We start from the raw sequence: 19970 nt of genomic DNA, 5'->3' as shown, positions 1-19970 counted from the left end.
TTAAAATAAATTTAGTTCTGTGGTTTAACATACCTACTCCCACTACTATTTCCACTGCTCTAATTTGAATGTCTGACTTTTGAGTGGATTTTTTACATGTAATATGTGTTCAAATATTTTCAATAACAGGTGGTCAAACTCACCTACTTCTTTTAGCTTTTAGAGAGTTTAATCATAGACTAAGCAATACAAGAGAGTATGTTTTATCTATGGTTTAATTCATTCGTTTTAATTTTAAACATTTTCACTAAAGAGAAGAGGATGGAAATTATTTAGAACATTTTAATAATACAGAAAACTTTTATTTTTTATCACATATGGACATACATTTTTTCTCATTCGCTCGTGCACTGCATCGATATGATAGATTGAATAATACACTTAAGCTAGAAAAGATAACAATAAATAATAATAACTCTGTTAATAAAAATGCTCTATACCGCTAAAATAATTAAAAACAAATTTTATGCAATCAGACATGGTTTAGCTTTAAACAGTAATTGCAATGCAAAATACTAACTTTCTTCCAATTCCTAGTTCATACTGTATATGCACTGCTTCATGAGTATTCACAAACTAAAAAAATTCTAACAACTTATGCGCTTTTTGGAATATTTGGTAAAAATAAATTTGAAATGACAACTGACATCAAGCACAACCACAGAAAGAGAAATCAAATATAGTACAACCCTGCTATTCCGTAACCTACGGGACCAGGACACTGGCCGGAACAGTGAAAAGGTCGAATTAACAAAGGAGCAGGTCCGTAGAGGATTTTGCCAAGATCGCGGGAGCAGCTTATGATGTTTCCTGTGCTACTACCAAATAGTCTCAGGGGTTTTCCGCGATTGGGGAAGACGATGATAATGTTCCCCTGCCAGAGGGAGGCGTTAAATATTTTGCTACGATCGTGGTAGATGATGATAATGTTTTCGTTATCACAAGACATGTCCTAGATTTGGCCGCAATCACGGTGGATGGTGTTACGTTTCCATGATTGTGGATGAAGCTGATGATGCGTCTGTGACCGCAGGGGATAAACAATATTTTATCCGCAATTGAGGGAGACGGTGCACGGTGATAATGTCTACAGAACCAATGGGAAATGGTAACGATATCATCGCAATAACATTGCCACTGATGGCACAGACAAATTATGCAAACAGTCGGATTAGCGGGGTTCTACTGATGTTCATGTTCGAGTAAACTTAATTTTTCAGATTAGAATATCAGACTAGGAGTATACAACTTAACAAAACTACCTAAAATGCTTTGCAGCCAGTCTATAACTAATGTTAGTTTTCCGACAAGTCAATTTATTGGTACTTTAATGATGTGAAAAAAACTCAAATCCATTTCGTAATTTGTATTTACAAAACAATTCATGAACCAAATATATTCGAAAGCAATGTTTTTATACAGATATTTCTTGATCCATTCCTTGGTTTCATGGAATGCCACACATACGAATCTGACAAACGTACAATTTAGGCAGAGGCACAGTCAATGATAAAATGTTTGCCGAGAGCAAACTGTATTTGACTGGGTTTACTTAGAAAAAAATATATGGATCGTCTCCTTCATTACACCTAGTATTTATATATTACTTCAGTAAAACTATCAGTTTATTAAAGCTGTAAAACTGAATTTACCATGCAAATAACAACGTGTCCTGTATCTTGTCGGTAAATTAATGAAGATAGGCTATAGTACGTTGTGTCAGGGAGTTGATAATCTTACTAGGATATATAAGAGATTGGAATGATTACATTGGGCCATCGATCACGCTGACTTTCATGAAGCAGTAGTAGAAGCTTCGGAGAAAACTGATCAACGCCAGAATAAAGGCTCCTGAAACAGACCAGTTTGTTTTAAGTACATGTTTTCATTCCGTTGTTATGACTTTATACAAATTTGGGAAAAACTATTAACAAGGTTGAATTGAGCCATCAAAAAAGTGCACTGATGTAAATTACCAATTTCTGCCGAATAAGCCAACTATTCAACTAAGCCACACTGAAAGGGGAACTAATGGTAAACAACAGCCCCTTTAAACTCATATTAAAATTTTCAAAGTAACAAAAATAGGGAGAAAATTGAATTGCAGACTGTAACAAACTCTTAGAATAGTTTGTTCAACAATGTTTTTTTTTCATTAGCTAGTCCGTTTACAGGTTCCACTTCAGTAACATTAAGTAGATGTAAATTAATCCAAGCAAACATTGGAAATTCCTGTTGAGTAATGTAATCAAGTAAACATCATAAATTAAACAGAAAATTTAATATTTATCATTCCGAGACCACGATATTGTAAGAGAGGCCAAAAGCAGAATGCTAAGGTGGGTTGGCCATCTCTTGAGGAGAAAATGAGGAGAGCTTGTTGAAGAAGGTACTAAGGGGAGATCCGAGGGGAAGGAGACCAGTAGACCAAAGGCTAGGTGGTGGAATCAAGTCCGGAAAGATATGGAAAAGATGACACTAGTAGAGGAAGATTCGGAGGACCGAGAGAACTGGCGACGAGTTGGCGAGACCAAGTAACAGCTTGGGTACAAGTGGTCATAGCAGTAAGTAAGTAAATAAGTAATGTAATATTGCTTACTGCACAAGATTATGGAACGTTCTAACAACAGGAGAGACGACACGGGCTGTAAACAGCTAAATCCTGCACTTTGAAGTTAACAATCACACACGTTGTTTCCACTGTGATGTTGGAACACAACAAAATCATTGTACTGACTATACACAAACTGTGTACTATCGGACAATGACTTATATTGAGTATCATTACTATAATTATCGGACTATCATGCGACAGATTACTGTCAGCTAAGTAGATATTGAGAACAAACTTGACAACATAACATACCTATATATGCCACATAGACTCCACCGTTTTTCTTGGCGTATGTGTAGGTGCCAGCAGTGACGCCAATTCCAATCAACAGAAACACCAATCCGCAAACAATAAAAAAGGTTGCTCTTCCACGAGCAAAGTCTGGACCCACTGATGACCTATAACAAAGAAAATGAATGATTCTCAAAAAAGTAAAAACTGAAAAAAATGTTTAAGTAAATTATTAACTGTTTCAAATTGTTGTCACCAACGCTTTGTGATGATATCAAACTCCGTTACGTCATAATGTCTTAAAAATCTGATGAATGTATCATGTATCATGTAAACGTACATTATAGTCCTCGCCACCCTAAGTTGAGGCAGCCAAAGACCGCACTAGATATACGCCGTGCGGCCTTGGGCTGCCTCAACTTAGGGTGGCGAGGACTATAAACATATTTTATTCTATGACAGTTAATGAATTGGATTAAAATGCATGTTTGGAAAATGATAAAGCGCAGTTAGCTAAAAATTCACACAACATAAAAAATACTTAAGAAGTGAAAATAAATAGATAAGAATTCCTTTATTGTGAAGCAATTCTTGATTTACAACTACTTTTTCTTGTAGTACATGACTTCTTACGAGGGTAAGAACCAGTGCTCGATTTGCAGAGGAACGCGGTGGAACAACATTCCGAAACCTCAATAATATTGGCATAAATAGTTACTTATCACATTAAATAGGTTACAGTTCTGGCACCTCATTTTTTACAGCACTGGAAAGACCTACAAGATCACCTAGATTTGTAATTTCACAAGTTTTTATTTGTAATCCCCCGAATACTTAATTTTTGTTTAACATGAAAACTGAACTCTAATCCTAAAAAATAAATTAACACGTTAGCTGCCAAGGCTATTTTCGGGGGGGATTGTTGCATTGCCAACTATATGCTCACGTAATATTTTAGTTATATGATGTTATTTATACTTATCTAGGTTAGTTATAATGTTATCTGTCCAAATACCTATAGTACGGCGGTTTAGCTAGGATATTATAAACTATTGTGCACTTTATGATAAAAGCACCAAATTTGGCACAGATGTAAACCGATGTAATATGATCAAATTTAGATGTGGAGCCATCGGCCAACTGCCCCCTAGCGGCCGTGGCGGCCATTTTTCAAAATGGCCGCTACTGTAAAGACAAAATACAATAGAAGTAAGATAAAATTGTCAAAAAAACGTCCGATTTTGATGAAATTTGGCACAAACGTGTAGGATAGCATCAGTGAGCTTGAACTAAAAAATCAGAATGATTGAACCATTGGATGCGATAGCACCACAAGTTTTATGGGAGTTGACATTTTTCAAAAATCAGGTTTTTGCATTTTTTACAATAAAATCTTTGAATGATGAAATTAGGACTTATTCCATGTTAAAGAGCTTAAAAAACAAACAATTTAGTTTTTTTGGATCATCAGCGTAGGTTAGATGGTTGTGGAGAAAATGTAAAAAAATTACCTTAAAATTCCTCATGCTATTCTTATGGATACGTTGTCCTATGTTATTCTTATGGAGAATATATAAAATTACATATGAAGCTTATTTATGAATATATTTTGATGAAACTTGGTATTTGGCTTTATGTGGTTATAGTAAATAGATATTTGTTTAAAATACCCCAGTTGCAGCAAACCTGCATACTCAGCACAATGTGAAACCTAGCAATATATTAGCTACAGTAGTAAAATGAATATATTTTAAGTTAGTGATTTTATCACTTTCTTGATAAAAATCGGTTAGACATTCACTGAGTACGTAGGTGTTCAGTTACAGGGGTACTTTTCGACGTTTTTGCTTTTTGTTCCTGACTTTTGTATATGTTATAAAAACGTCGTATCCGAGAAGTCAACGGTTTCCTTGGTCACAAGATGAGGGTTAAAATAAATGGACGGTGGCAGGACCAGAGGTTGCAAGGCTCATTGAAGAGTTTAAGTAATCTAACCAAGACCAGTCACAAAACACAAAGCATCGCAATCTTCTCTCGTCTGTACATTGGATGCCAGAACCGGGATGGGAATCTAGACGAATTCTTCAGACATGAAAACCAAGATTTCCCTCCTGCACTATCGGATAGGGTTAGCATCCGGTTTGGTGTGAAGAGTGATCTTCTTGCATGTCTAGAAGACTTCAGTCCGCCTAGGTCTGAGATTCCTTCATCAAGCTGCATTGTCCTAGACAGAGAAGTCATAATCCAACTGCTGAAGCCTGCTACGGCAAAGACCTTCAACGATTATGCCCAATAAGTATTTGTGCCTCACATACTCTCAAAGCTTCATCACACCACGCGACTGGATCTAGTGTGGGACAGCTACATTAACAACTTGTTGAAATGTACAGCAAGAGCCAGGCGGGGAAATGGGGTAGACGAGTGGTGGGTGGTTCAACTAAACCCAACAACTGGGCCAGCTTCCTCAGAGTTGAAGAAAACAAGACAGAACAGTTCGCTTTCCTCTCTGACGTCCTCTACGACTCATTACATCTTGCACACAAGGAGCTGTTCATCACTAAAGGAGATGATGTCTTGAGAAAGTCATCGCTTGTGGATACTTCATCACTGGCTCCTTGCAACTACGAGGAGGCCGACACCCGCATTGTGTTGCATGCCGCTCACGCTGCTCACAATGACCACAAGACGATGCTCATCTGCACAGTTGCCACCGATGTTGTTGTCCTGGCAGTGGCGCTGGCAAGTACCTTGAATACGGAAGTTGATGTGTGGGTGTCCTTCGGCTGGGTTAAGACTTTCCGCTTCTTTGCGGCCCATGAGACTGCTTGGGCTCTGGGTCCTGACAAGGCAGATGCTCTACCGATGTTCCATGCGTTGACGGGCTATGAAACGGTCTCTTGCTTCGCCGGACGTGGAAGGAGGACAGCATGGGCAGTGTGGAAGTGCTACCTGAGCTTCCAGACGCTCACGTTGCTCTCAACTGCACCAGAACGTGTAACTGAAGACGCCATGCACTCCATTGAAAGGTTTGTCATACCACTATATGACAGAACAGGCACGGACAACGATATCAACAAGGGGTGTCGGAAAATGTTTTTGAAGAAAAACAATTGGTGATGGCGGTGTTTGCGCAGGTTCCAGGGCCTGACCCCAGACATGTCCGCCTTGGTTTACTGCTCTTCGAACGTGCTGCTCTAGGGCTGCCCTCGTTTGGCGCGATGAAGCTTTGAGAGTATGTGAGGCACTAATACTTATTGGGCATAATCATTGAAGGTCTTTGCCGTAGCAGGCTTCAGCAGTTGGATTATGACTGCTCCGTCTAGGACAATGCAGTTTGATAAAGGAATCTCAGACCTAGGCGGACTGAAGTCTTCTAGACATGCGAGAGGATCACTCTTCACACCAAACCGGATGCTAACCCTATCCGATAGTGCAGGAGGGAAAGCTTGGTTTTCATGTCTGAAGAATTCGTCTAGATTCCCATCTCGGTTCTGGCATCCGATGTACAGACGAGAGAAGAGGTTCATGTCAGCTACAGCTTGAGGTAGTGTGATTTCCTTGGTGTTGAGTACCAACAGATCTTGACTATTTTCTTTAAATGGATTCCCAAAGTCTTTCACTTTTATCATGGACTGGACGTCTTTTTGGAAAGATGTCTGTACACTTGAGGACTGGTTGTGATGCTTTGTGTTTTGTGACTGGTCTTGGTTAGATTACTTAAACTCTTCAATGAGCCTTGCAACCTCTGGTCCTGCCACCGTCCATTTATTTTAACCCTCATCTTGTGACCAAGGAAACCGTTGACTTCTCGGATACGACGTTTTTATAACAGATACAAAAGTCAGGAACAAAAAGCAAAAACGTCGAAAAGTACCCCTGTAACAGAACACCTACGTACTCAGTGAATGTCTAACCGATTTTTATCAAGAAAGTGATTTATATTCATTTTACGATTGTAGCTGATATATTGCCAGGTTTCACATTGTGCTGAGTATGCAGGTTTGGTGCAACTGGGGTATTTTAAACAAACATCTATTTACTATAACCACATAAAGCCAAATACCAAGTTTCATCGAAATATATTCATAAATAAGCTTAATTTTATGTAATTTTATATATTCTCCATAAGAATAACATAGGACAACGTATCCATAAGAATAGCATGAGGAATTTTAAGGTAATTTTTTTTACATTTTCTCCACAACCATCTAACCTACGCTGATGATCCAAAAAACTAAATTGTTTGTTTTTTAAGCTCTTTAACATGGAATAAGTCCTAATTTCATCTTTCAAAGATTTTATTGTAAAAAATGCAAAAACCCGATTTTTGATAAATGTCAACTCCCATAAAACTTGTGGTGCTATCGCATCCAATGGTCTGATCATTCTGATTTTTTAGTTCAAGCTCACTGATGCTATCCTACACGTTTGTGCCAAATTTCATCAAAATCGGACGTTTTTTTGACAATTTTATCTTACTTCTATTGTATTTTGTCTATACAGTATCGGCCATTTTGAAAAATGGCCGCCACGGCCGCTAGGGGGCAGTTGGCCGATGGCTCCACATCTAAATTTGTTCATATTACATCGGTTTACCTCTGTGCCAAATTTGGTGCTTTTATCATAAAGTGCACAATAGGTTAGCTAATCCGCCGTACTACTAAAAGAAAATGGCGGAAAAAGTGTCACCCCGATCGGGGTGACAGTGATTGTTTTCAGTCAAACTTTGCTGGAAAAAATCGCTGTCACCCCGATCGGGGTGACACTGAAATTCGACCATTTGGGATGTATTTCATTTTGTTCGGTTGGCAGTAGCGGCATTTTGGCGTGTGAAGACAACAACACCTGCTTATTACTCGACTGTGTTATGTTTACTTCTTCTTGTGTTGTACTTTTTAGCTATATATAGCCTAGTTTTCGTGTTGGTTTTCATAGTGTATTGTGGCTTTTGTCCAATATGAGTGACAATCTTGGTGATGAAGATATCAAACGTTTTTTGGGTTTACCAATGTCAAGTGAACTAGATTTTGGAGTTCTGAGTGATGGTTTTTGGGAGGTAGTGCTAAAGACAGTGATGAGTCAGACAGGGACGACGAAATGGACATCGACCCTGACTTTCAACCTACCCTCCTGTCAATGTCAGAGAGCGAGCACAGCAACAATGGTCATGTTTTTATTCATTATTATACATATATTTAGTTTTTTTTAGCAATGTAATATTGTTTACAGTTTGACATAAAAGATTTAAAAAATATGTTTGTTTTCTTTCTTAGCCTATATGTTTTTCATCAGTATAACCCAAATACTTACTTTTATGTTTTGGTTAAGGACATAATTTCAGTCATAAGATACAAAAAACCCGTATAAAATAAAACACCAACTGAATAAGATAAAAGTTACGTCATTTTATGGTATATATTTCAATAAAGAGTAGATAAAATTGTTGAAAAAAATAGCGTCACCCCGATCGGGGTGACAACATTTCAGTTCTTTGTGACGTAAGTTTGGACATGTTATAAACATCAGAATGCAATATAACATTGATATCTAGTTGGCTTGGAGTATGTATTTATAAGCAACAATGTTTGACTGCCGTTGAACATCAAAGACTGTCAAATAGCGGCAAAGAAAAAACCCTTACAAATTACAACTGTCGCCCCGATCGGGGTGACAGTGCTCACATACGAGCCAACTGGTGGCACCCCGATCGGGGTGACGTGGCAGCTAACGTGTTAAGGAACTTCTTGAACAGCCACATGCATGACAACTCCATTAAACTACAAATCAAATTTGTAAATATATTACACTCAAAATAATAGTTATAACCTTTTTGTTATTCTTTACAAAATTTAAAAAAAAACTGTAAACTTACACTTTTCTGCAGTGCGGGCATCTGGCTAGAGCATTGGTCAGTGTGTTGAACTGTAAAAAAAATTATTATTTAGTAAACAGCTTCTAATTTTAATGGAATTGAGAAATATAAGTTCAATGATCTAAGCTTGGGCACAAGGATAGAGGTTTGGGGATTTTTTTGTAGATAACAGGATTATCTGGATAGTAAAGAGTACATTCTAGAACAATACACAAATGTTGAAATGTTCAAGTAAGATTATAAACATGGAGATTATCAGGTACTTATTTCTTCACCACTTAGTTCTTAACTTATAAAAGAAAACACGTAGGTTTTTTTTAGTTTTCCTTAAAAACAAATAAAACAGCAAGGGTTCAGTTTTGGATTTAGAATGGACAAACAAATGAAGCGGCTGAGATTTCTTAACTTTAAATTGGAAAAGTGGAGTAACCAACATATAATTTTGGTCTTTTTCCAGTCCATATGACCTACAAAAATTATATAGGTTAGCTAATGTAAAAAAATCAGAACTATTTTAGACTTGACTTAGAACTAAATTACATACTACAGATTTAAATTTTAGAAAAACATTCCATAGCCACAACAAGAGAGATAAAATTACAAGAGAGGGATAAATTATGTTGTAATTAATTGTAATTGTTAGAATCTATTAATTTATTTAAAGTTTTAAATTTGCCTATGTTGTGTCGTATAGATCTACGGCAATACAGTTTCTTGATTCTTACCGGCCTAGACGCAAACTTAAATGTGAATATATATTTATATGGATAGATAGGTCATACCATCGAGTACTGGTGGTACATTACCAGGAAGGTATCGTGACAGTGTACACAGCTGACGCGACACAGCCCCGGCTGGTTGGGTACAGGAGGCGTGACCGGGCTCGGAGCCAGGTTGATGATGCGCTTGCAGTTGGGCCGAGGACAAGCGATACGCTGCGACGACGACTTGCAGATCAACAGGCAGTTGCAAGGGCAGCGCACGTACTTCTTGCCTGGCGGGGCGTTCCTTATTGGCTGTAGGCAAGAACAATGTTACAGCTGATTAGAGTAGATTTAGACTCAATCTTTTCCCTTAAATGAAGAATCACAGCCTTATGGTAGGCTATTAGTTTACAACATATAATTTGATATTAAGATTGATTTTAATACAATTATAACAATTCTAATTTATTGTGTTCAGTATGAATTAAAGCACAGCACCGGACTACACTATTACTCCAGTAGAGGCAACAAATCTGGGAACAAAACACGAAACTCACATACAAGCACACACCACCTGCTCACAACAAAACAATGTCAAAGTCAGCGCATCTAGACTCTGAGTTTTTTGCAGGAATTTTATCCGTCTCAAATTTACTAATGGTCACTCTAATTCTTAACTGGCATCTCGATGGCCTGGACTTCTGAATCCGGTTAACAAGCAAAATTATCTAGGGACTACTGCAAGGACTAATAATACTCACTGTGGCTTCATTGCATGTGTTGCACTTGACAACATGTTGGTCCTTCTTGCCGCTGACATCAATCATGGCTTGACACACGCGACATGTGACCATGGGGCCCCCGCCCTGCAGTGCCGCTTGGTATGGAGGGGGCAGCTCATCTGGACCCACGGGGGACACTGTAGTGGCTCCACCTGGAACAAAACCTTGCTACAGCATCACATGCAAAACACTAGGTAGTCTAGCAAACAAGCAAAACACTCATGTGAGGGGATTATAAAAACTGAAGGTACTGTAGGAAATAAAATATTGGGTTAAGGCACGCATACAGTTTGGTAAAACGCAAGGTTAAGGTCTAAAGTCAAAGTTTAGCACAAAAGTCACTAAATACAAAAATCAACACAATATTTCATTTCACTACCGGTACTTTCAGACTGTTCATTCCCAACCTAAACTGATTTAATCCTTATAAAAATAAGCACAGACTTATGCAACAAATAAAAAAATTTCATAATCCATGGAGGGGTGGGAGATTGGTTTTTCTTTTACCAAACTACATAATTTATTGATATAAGCTTATCAATATAATTAGTTATGATCATGATATGACCTGACATGGTAGCAAGTGTAAACTACGTTTAGGCATTTTTGACGGAGTAGGTTTCCAAGTCTCCTTGTATATTTGACTGGGACGGGTAGCGTCGTCCTGTAATCCAGCTACTAGGAGGTAACGAATTGTGGATATTATCACTGTGGATGTGATACTCCCTGGTGTGGATTAACGTCCGCACGGGTGAGTACTACAAGTATCCGCAGTACTATCCTGATAATTAGACCAATTTGTATAGCCATACCAAAGGCAAAAATGTGGTTCGGATTCCACTATAAACTGTAGGTCCCTCAGTTGCCATTAGCTGTATGGGCTATTAATTAACAGCTGTGTCTAAGGAATATGTCGGCCTTAGTCAATAACAAGACTACAAGGTCGCGCCACTCGTCCTACAATCATCTCCACTTGGCTTAAAATACCTACAGTACTTCATATGGTTGCCATTTCATTGAAAAGTATAAAAAAAGTATTAAGTATTTAGTGTCCGGAAACGCTTAGAGTGATGATGAATAAGGTTTTGCTCTTATCTGTGTGTACGATTTACTGTGTTGCTTTTATTAGTTGTCCTAGTCTTCATTATTTGGTTACAACATCAGGCAACAAGCAATAGTCCTCATTTCAATAGTAAGGCCTTGTCCTTTTAAGTTAAAACAATATTTTTGTTTCCTTAAAAAAAAAACCATTCAAATGATGAAAATAGGGCTTAAAGTCTTCAACTGATGCACAAGATTGACAAAAACCACATCATGTTAAACTGATTAGAAATAAACATTTAAAAAACTGAAAAGATACTAAAATAGCACAACGGCATTGAAGATAAAAGTTGAACTATAAAACCTATAAAAATCCAGATAAGATAACACATGAAAATAAATATTAAACAAATTGGTGACTCACGCTACAGGCCTAATAACCTTGGTATTGAGTATTACTGTACTCAAGATCTAAGATAGCTCAGTTCAAATAATATAAAGAATATTATTTTAGAATGACCACTTAATCAACAAATAGTGGAAACCCTATTTATACTTAATGACAGTAGAACTGTTCAATTAGATCAATGTGTAACATTTCAGAAATCAGTTTTTTGAGATTTTTATTTGTATTTGCCCTTATAATTTTGTAGTCAAAGTGCACTGAATGATAAATTTAGGTTTTATCATTACAGCCAACTTTATAAATCTATGAGGATTTTACGTGAACAGCATACTCTGATGATAAATATGGGTAATACGATGGGGAGGGATAGGGAATTAATCATAATTAAATGTGACCAGCTAAGTAAGTTCTCCCTAATAAGTTCTCTACAAAGGGAGGCTGAAGAGGTGGGTCTTAAGATAAATATAAATAAGACAAAGGAAATGAGGTTGAATTCCAGAGTAGCCCAAGCCTTAGAACTAAATGGGAAAGTGATTGAAGAGGTCGACTCTTTCCAATACCTCGGAAGTAAAGTCACAGCAGACGGAGGAGCAAAGGAAGATGTTAGGAGCCGCATTGGGAAAGCTAATGCAGCATTTATTCAGCTTTACCCAATATGGCGAAATAGAAATATTTCAATGAAAACCAAAATCCGCATCTTCAACACAAACGTCAAGTCTGTCCTTCTATATGCCAGTGAAACTTGGAAAATGGATCAGCGAAGTACTTCTCAGCTCCAGGTGTTTGTTAACAGGTGTCTCAGACGTATAATGAGAGTGTTCTGGCCAAACACTATATCAAATGAACAGCTTTGGGAGGCAACTTAGCAACAAAAGATCAGCCTAGAAATCAGAAGACGGAAGTGGAGGTGGCTGGGTCACACTCTGCGGAAGACGGATGGTGCAATTGAAAAGAAGGCCCTGGAATGGAATCCCCAAGGGACAAGAAAGAGAGGAAGACCCTGTGACACCTGGAGGAGAACAATAATGAAGGAAGCCTCGAGTGTCGGGAAGACCTGGGGTCAACTGAGGGATATGGCGCAAGACAGGGATGGATGGCGAGCTCTTCTCGATGCTCTATGCTCCCACTAAGGAGCGACAGGAAATAAGTCAAGTAAGTCAAATGTGACCAGCACACAGTCCACTGTCTTGGTGAAAACTTATCATAATTAAATAAGTTAAAAGGGAATTGCCTGACCCCTTCCCAATTTTTAATTGCATTTTGTAAACCATGCTTATTCTAGAGAGAATGTTTGTGAAGACTCTGTAGCTGACTTGGATCCAAATGCACTCGTGCAAAGCACAGTTCTCAACTAGCCTGTAGTGCGCATGTGGCAATCACGAGTGTTCACGTGACCATTGGGGTCTGTCTTTTCGAGGCTATCGGCTTGTGGTGTATCGCTAGAGATCGGCACTTGAGGCCACAAAAAAAAGACAAATAAGCCCTCAACATAAAGTAACATGATTTTTTTTTACTTTAATGCAAATGGATAAAAAATTGGTAAGCACTTGTTTTATAAAGAACAATTGAATCCAAACCTTTGCTTTCAAGGTTTGATAACCAATGATAATCAACAACTACAATAAATTGCATAATGACTAATAGACGCTCCAGACGACGATAACAGCTGAGTAAACAAGTCACCACAGCTGATAATATCAGTACCTAATTGTTTGGCTTGTCGCACATGGGAGCAAAATAATGTAGTTTTGTATCTAGACTAAGGTCATGAACAATTTAATGAAATATAGAATAACAATTTTTAAAACTACCGGTACATGGTAACTTACCAAACAAGAAAATAATTAACTAGCCTAAACAAAATGTAAGAGAAAATAAGCTATTTATCTCAATAATGAAGCTACAATTACTAAAATTAGGCTAATTACTTTTTCAGCATTTTTGAAATTTGTTGTTGTTTAACCCACCTATTTCAATAGCACAAAACAGTCTGCATGTAACTTCAAAACATTGAAGGCAGCCACTAACCCACATAAAGTCTGACCTTCCTTCCACACATGTGTAAATAAAATCAGTGCTCAATTTGTGATTTTATATGCGTTTGAAGATATTAAAACAGAAGGAGTAAGGATCGTAAAGGAAAACAAAATGACGTAATTGGCTCTAATGTAAGTAAACAATATTAATATAACTTATGGTGCAGCTATGGCTTACGGGCTGGACTTTCCAACCACGAGTTGCTCCAATTACCAAAAATGTTTGTTTCCCGCACAGGTTCTGTAACCTCAGGGCTTTATTGTTCGATTAACACAATAAAAGTTTTGTGATGTGTCTGATGATGCCAGCATAGCTGGCGAAAGGCCTCATAAAAATTAAACATTCAGAAATATTGGCAAAGTTGTTATTTCAAATTAGTATATGATACCTATGATATTAGAAAAATGTAGCCTAGGCCTATATATATATAGTTTATCTTAGTTTCCCTGTTAAGCCTATTTGAATTTTCCGGGGAAAACATGAGTACCTAACTTTAATTTTTTAATTTAGTAGGCTAACTGAAAAAAAAATACTATTTCAATGTGACGTCTGTTATCAATTATCAATTATTTAAGATGGGGACGCCACTAAAGTATGTGCGTATTTAAACCCAAATATGAGTGAAGGATGAGTGGCTTGATCTTAAAGTCTTGTTAGTGACTAAGGCCGACATGTACCTTAGACACAGCTGTAGCCCATAGGCCTACAACCAATGGCAATTAAGGGACCTACAGTTTATAGTGCAATACAGACCACATTTTCCTTGTAATTAACTAATTGGTCTAATTTCCAGGATAGTCTTTCGGATAGTCGTAGGACTCACTAGAGCGGACGTTAATTCACACCAGGGAGTATCGCATCTACAGTGCATGCCTATAAATATTTACAATTCGTGACCTCCTAGTAAGTTAGCTGATTACAGGACGACGCCACCATCCCAGTCATATAATTAAGTTACTAGGCTAGCTAAGTTTAACTTATATAGGCCTACCGGTAGTATTTATGCGATTAGGCCTAAACGTCCATATCAACAGTTCATTTATTTTTCCCAACTGATTGGCCTACACCAATTTACTCACGAGAAGTACATAAGAATTACACTAACTTAAAGCTTAATTTATTTGTAGAGGCTTAAGTAGCATGACTTAAATGTTGGATAACTTGTTGATTTGCCAAAAGAGTAAGCTTTTTAGTATAAACGGCTTGATCTAGGCTAGAACTAGCCTTGGTCCGAAGATAACTTAAGCTAATTTTGAATGTTTCAGTGATTCGTTATCAAAAATACATTTTAACTTAATTAGCCTACCTAGCCTAGGCTTAAAAAAATTTAAGTTATAGCCTAGTTGGTTGGATTAGCCCCAACAAATTAAAAGATACCATTTTTATTTAAAGCTAGATATTGCGTGCAACTGCTTAAGTTACATGTAGGTAGTAATAGGTATAGTCAATGGTATTAGCATACACAAAGCAATATAAAAAAAACTGCATAATATTTTAACTTAGTTACATAATCAGAATGGTGCTTTAACTGATTTACAATGTGTTTTTAATTTTAAACGGAGGTTAACGGTGTCACACTTAAACAAGTGGCAATATCAAAATAACTAATACGGTAATTTTTTAGAAACAGAACCAAGATTTTCGTGTTGTGACAGCTCATTTTGTGATAAAGTAAAGGGATGTTAGCGGTGCAACATCAAGGCCTACTAAGTACCAACGGGTCACAGATATTTAGGAAAGAGGCAAACCCTGTATCAATTAATATTGAAAAATACCTGGAATGTAGTCTTCACCATTTCCGTAATTGCCGCCTCTATTGTTTTCGCTTTGAAGCAAAGGTTTCCTTTCTTCCTTTTCGTCGCCCTGCATTTTCTTTTCTTCAATATGACAATGACGAATGACAGCTATCACCAACACACCACAATCCAAATCAACAGCTCACTCGGACTCGCATTCAGTTCAGTCTAGTCAAATACGCATTTTGATAGCAGATTCAAATTCAAATATGAAAACTGGAAATTATATTATTGCTTAAGATATAGGCTATATTACTTAAAAGTTATGTTGATAAGTTTTGAATGATAAAATACTGATTTGGTTTACATGTTATTAATAGGAGTTATTAGTAGGAGTGGAACAAGTTTTACGTACCTACAAAACAATGCCTACATATTTTTTATGAATGTTCTATTTAATTTTTAAATGTGTGTTGGCAACACTGGTAGATATTGTGCCAAGCCAAAGTCATTCTTTTGTTCTTGTCAGCTGACCATCAGAAACATAGGGATAAATAAGAAGGAGAAGCAGAAGAGGAAGAGGAGTTAAGTTGGCGTTTATTAAATAAAATTTGTTTTGTTGTTACTTGTTATTGTTAAGTGGTTAAGCTATGTTTATGGAGCAACTCTAATTTTATATAGTTTCGTGCGTTACCATTGTGTGAACAACAAGTAGCTATGTCTACGTTAGAAGACAAGATTCTTGGGAATAAACTCCACAACTATTGTAGCAGTAGTGAAGGGGAGGACTCGGGTAATGAAGAAAACAGTGGAGAAGACTCAGGTGCCACAGCTCTTCCTAATAAAGGTAGGAATTCCGTTGCAACTAGTGCATGTGAACCATCTAAATGGGATGGGGTCTCTACAAACACAGGTCCTAAAGGCGTTTTAAAAGATTGGCAAAGGTTCAAACAACTGGAATCAGAAAAACGTAAGGAGCAAGATGCTGAAAGACTATCTCTCATGAAGAAGCTATCCCTAACCTGCCGATCTACACTGGATGATGAGAAAGATAAGAACAACTTGGATAATGATTTTGGTGAATTAATGTCTGATGAATTCCTTGAGCAGTTCAGGAAACAACGAATGCATGAAATGCTTTCAAAATCGTCTCTACTCCCCAGATTTGGGGTGGTACATGAGCTGCTCAATGGAGAGCAGTTTCTAGCTGCTGTTGATGATGAAGATAAAAATGTTACAGTAATTGTTCACATTTATGAAGATAAGGTGCCTGGATGTAAAACAATGAATTCATGCCTTTCTGAACTTTGTCAAGAATATGTTCAAGTGAAGTTTTGTAAGCTGATGAGCACAGCAGCTGGAATGAGCAACCATTTCAAGTCAGATGGCGTACCAGCATTGCTAGTTTACAAAGGTGGCCAAGTGGTTGGAAATTTTGTGAGGGTCACTGACGAACTGGGTGATGAGTTTTACGTCGGTGATGTTGAAAACTTTCTGATTGAGCATGGTATGATAGTAGACAGGTCATGTGTTCCAAATATTATCTCTGGCCCGAAAGCGAATGACGATGATAGTGATGTAAGCTTGGAGTAATTTAAGTTCCATCTTTTATTTAGAAGAGCAGTTACTTTTTTTACCTCTAGTAAAATTACCTCTATGCAACCCATTTTACATAGGCCTACCGGTATTTTTCCAATTCTTTTTTGGTTAAATTATTTTTAGGCAGAGGATACGCGTTTGGTAAGTTAACCAGACGTGGATTAAGTAGGCGTCCGGCAGTTATTGTCATAACCTAACCTAACTAACCAATCTTGATGATGATGAAAAAATCAAATGAAAATTAAATTCTGTTCATAAAACAAGATTATAAATGCTTCAAATTCCAACAAAACATGTACACTTACCTAGGAAGAAATGGCATTCTAAGCAAAATCTTTGACAAAAAAGTAGTGACACCGATGGGATTCGATCTAAGTACCTCTTGATCAACAGCCGAGTACTCTATCCACTACACCACGAACACTGACGGCATTCCACCGTATCGTTGTGTTAATGGTGTTCTGGGCCCCCACAACCTGGCGACGTCACTGCCGGACGCCTAATCCACGCTTGGTTACCGGACGCGTATCCTTTGCATATTTTTGTTCTAAATTTTTTTTGCTTAGAACCTGGGCTAAGTTTGTCAAAAAATTTATTTAGGCCTTTAAGCTTTGCGTTTTTGATGTTCGTGTTTATGTTAAAACATACAGGTGTATTTTGTGATATTGTAGGCCTACCTAATTGCACGAATGAAGAATCTGCTTGTCTAACTTATGTTTACAAAATAAAGTTTACAAAAATATACCGGTATGCATAAATTGAGCAGTGAGAATGTTTTCATTTTGAGCAACTTAGACTTTGCCAAGGCCCATCCGATTTATGGGCTTTATATTCGACTATCAATGAAGGCATGTTCAGATCCACAAATCTTTCTGAGCAGAGATGAATTACACGATGTTAGACTCCAAAACTCATGTTTTAGGCTACACGTTTAACTTCTAGGCTTCTTATTATGGACAATACGATATGAAGTCTTGTTAGTTAAACCAGCGAATTGATGTTTGGTCAAAGGCCTAACTTATATAATTTCTTTGAAATCAAAGGTCTATGTACAAGAGCTTTAAGAATTAATTTAATTGGAAAAAATCTTCTTGAATTAAGGTGCACCATAATTTGTTTTATTGTTTGTGGAGAATGTGGTAATGTATTAAGCCTACATGTTATCTACAATCTTTGACTATCCAAAAGTCAATGGTACAATCAAAGCTATGACTTAGGGAGGATTTAACTATTTGTTTATTACATATTTAAGCTTTTTTATATTGGTGAGCACATAAAGAAATGGGCCCAATAAAAATGCTCTGAATGCAAGTAAGTTACTGTCATTTATTTTAGTTTACTTGTTGAAAGTGATATTGTTTAAACTTGTTAAATTAAGTTTATTCCATGTACAAACGTTTTCCACAAAAATTACAAAAAAAGATAAGTGTTTGACAACATGGCAATTGCAGCAACACATTTTCAATGTTCCACAAACGGATCTTCTTTATGTGTAAACTAGTTTGGATTTAGAAGATGTGTTGCTTTTATTTAATAGTTAGGCTATGTAGAAGTCAATTGTTTGATTTTGATTCGTTGTAGATTAGATTGCTTTTTATATTTTTTTATTCCTATATATTTTAAAAGTTTATTAATTGATGTACAGTACATTTGTTTTAGGTATAAGATGCAATTTTCCACCGACTAAGATATTATTTTAGTTTTAATGTCGTATGCTTTTTTTACTGTTGTTAGTTATCCTATTTAGTACGTTTGTTATTTTTGGTCAACAAAATTTAATCTTTCAAGTACGGTACTTGCAGCCAGCAACTTTCTGTATCCACTTCCCCTGTCTTTTAAGTAGTTTTAGTTAGAAAATGTATTACTTTCTTGTGTAGGCTAATGACAATAGAACCTTTAGATAAAACTTGACATTCCGTTTCCATGTTAAATTAGTCGTCATTTATACCACAAAAAATAACACAGTTGAATGGATCCCCCCACAGTGAGTGCAGCTGTAAATTTATAATTTCTGTTCAATACACTGAATTTTTAACCAACTTAAAATGTTAAAATGTGTGTGTGTTGTTTTTCTACAGTAATTGAAATAAAAACTTAATATAATGCTATAGTACATTAACTTATCAAACATCACACTAGGTACCGAAAAAAATAAGGAGAAAATCTAATTTTCCCTCTTCTTAAATTAAACGAGGTTGGTGGTCTATTTAAACTTTGTGTTGGCCTGTCCAGTGTCCATCTAGTAAAGAAGGAATCTAAAAAAGCAAGGGGTGAGCCAGTACAGTACAAAGGTGATCTGTACTAATAAAATTTAGTCCAGATAACAGGATCCGAACCCACAACATGCTGCCATAGATTCAAAGTCCGTTGTGCTACCGACTCACTAAATTTTACAGCATCCAGTGAGTGGTACATTCAACTGTGTTCTATTTTAACAAAAAAAAAAAAAAATTTCTACAACCTATCCAGTATTAATTGATATTGATACGATATCTATTGTTGTATCTAAAAGTCAATGGAAGAACTAAACTTATTTGGAGTTCATAAGTTATTTCGTTAATGTACAGTTTGATACTCTTCCCTTCCTTTATAATTACAACAGGACCGTGCCAATGCAATGAAATCAATAATTGTACAATACTAGCTTTACAGATTATCGAGGTATTATATTTTGTAATCTAATGATGTTATATACAATGCTGAAGATGTACGTACTATGTTCATCTTTGTACATTTTGTTCACAAGTTTTCTTGTGCAGAAGTGGACTACATCTTAGGATATTCTTGTATCTGAATTTTTTATCTATTGATTGTGAATCAATAAAATATCTTTTATACTGTGCTTTTGTTGTTCCTGAATTTTTTACCAATAATAGAACAGGCTAACACAACACAGAACAGGCTTTTTTTTCTTTTTATAGTAGGTTAAAAAAATATCTGATACATCA

The 19970-nt window shown here is 36.7% G+C and overlaps 2 protein-coding genes across 2 annotated transcripts; one reads left to right on the top strand and one right to left on the bottom strand.

The window, feature by feature from the left end:
* Positions 1-280: 280 nt before the first annotated feature.
* Positions 281-15620, bottom strand: LOC129002598 (type 1 phosphatidylinositol 4,5-bisphosphate 4-phosphatase-like). The gene is made up of 6 exons (XM_054430524.1): positions 15463-15620; positions 10183-10355; positions 9524-9733; positions 8718-8767; positions 2867-3012; positions 281-1851 (listed from the first exon to the last, which is right to left on the bottom strand). The coding sequence occupies exons 1-6, from the start codon at positions 15554-15556 to the stop codon at positions 1766-1768; spliced, it is 759 nt and encodes a 252-aa protein (XP_054286499.1). The 5' UTR covers positions 15557-15620; the 3' UTR covers positions 281-1765.
* Positions 15621-15992: 372 nt separating this feature from the next.
* Positions 15993-19864, top strand: LOC129004228 (phosducin-like protein). The gene has a single exon (XM_054432717.1). The coding sequence runs from the start codon at positions 16141-16143 to the stop codon at positions 17014-17016; it is 876 nt and encodes a 291-aa protein (XP_054288692.1). The 5' UTR covers positions 15993-16140; the 3' UTR covers positions 17017-19864.
* Positions 19865-19970: the final 106 nt, after the last annotated feature.

The sequence above is a fragment of the Macrosteles quadrilineatus genome, unplaced genomic scaffold (assembly GCF_028750875.1).
Source record: "Macrosteles quadrilineatus isolate MER2022 unplaced genomic scaffold, UCM_ALF_1.0 Scaffold_9__3_contigs__length_116548681, whole genome shotgun sequence".
NCBI lineage: Eukaryota > Metazoa > Arthropoda > Insecta > Hemiptera > Cicadellidae > Macrosteles > Macrosteles quadrilineatus.
This window is presented reverse-complemented; position numbering and strand designations above follow the sequence as displayed.

What these genes read in the sequence shown, in the direction of transcription:
- LOC129002598 (XM_054430524.1), bottom strand. Translation starts at nt 15,556, where the DNA reads ATGCAGGGCGACGAAAAGGAAGAAAGGAAACCTTTGCTTCAAAGCGAA. An exon ending in TGGTGAAGACTACATTCCAG is followed by an intron (nt 10,356 to 15,462) that starts GTATTTTTCAAT and finishes GTTTTGTTCCAG; the next exon opens with GTGGAGCCACTACAGTGTCC. An exon ending in TGCCCGCACTGCAGAAAAGT is followed by an intron (nt 3,013 to 8,717) that starts GTAAGTTTACAG and finishes TCTTTGTTATAG; the next exon opens with GTCATCAGTGGGTCCAGACT.
- LOC129004228 (XM_054432717.1), top strand. Translation starts at nt 16,141, where the DNA reads ATGTCTACGTTAGAAGACAAGATTCTTGGGAATAAACTCCACAACTAT.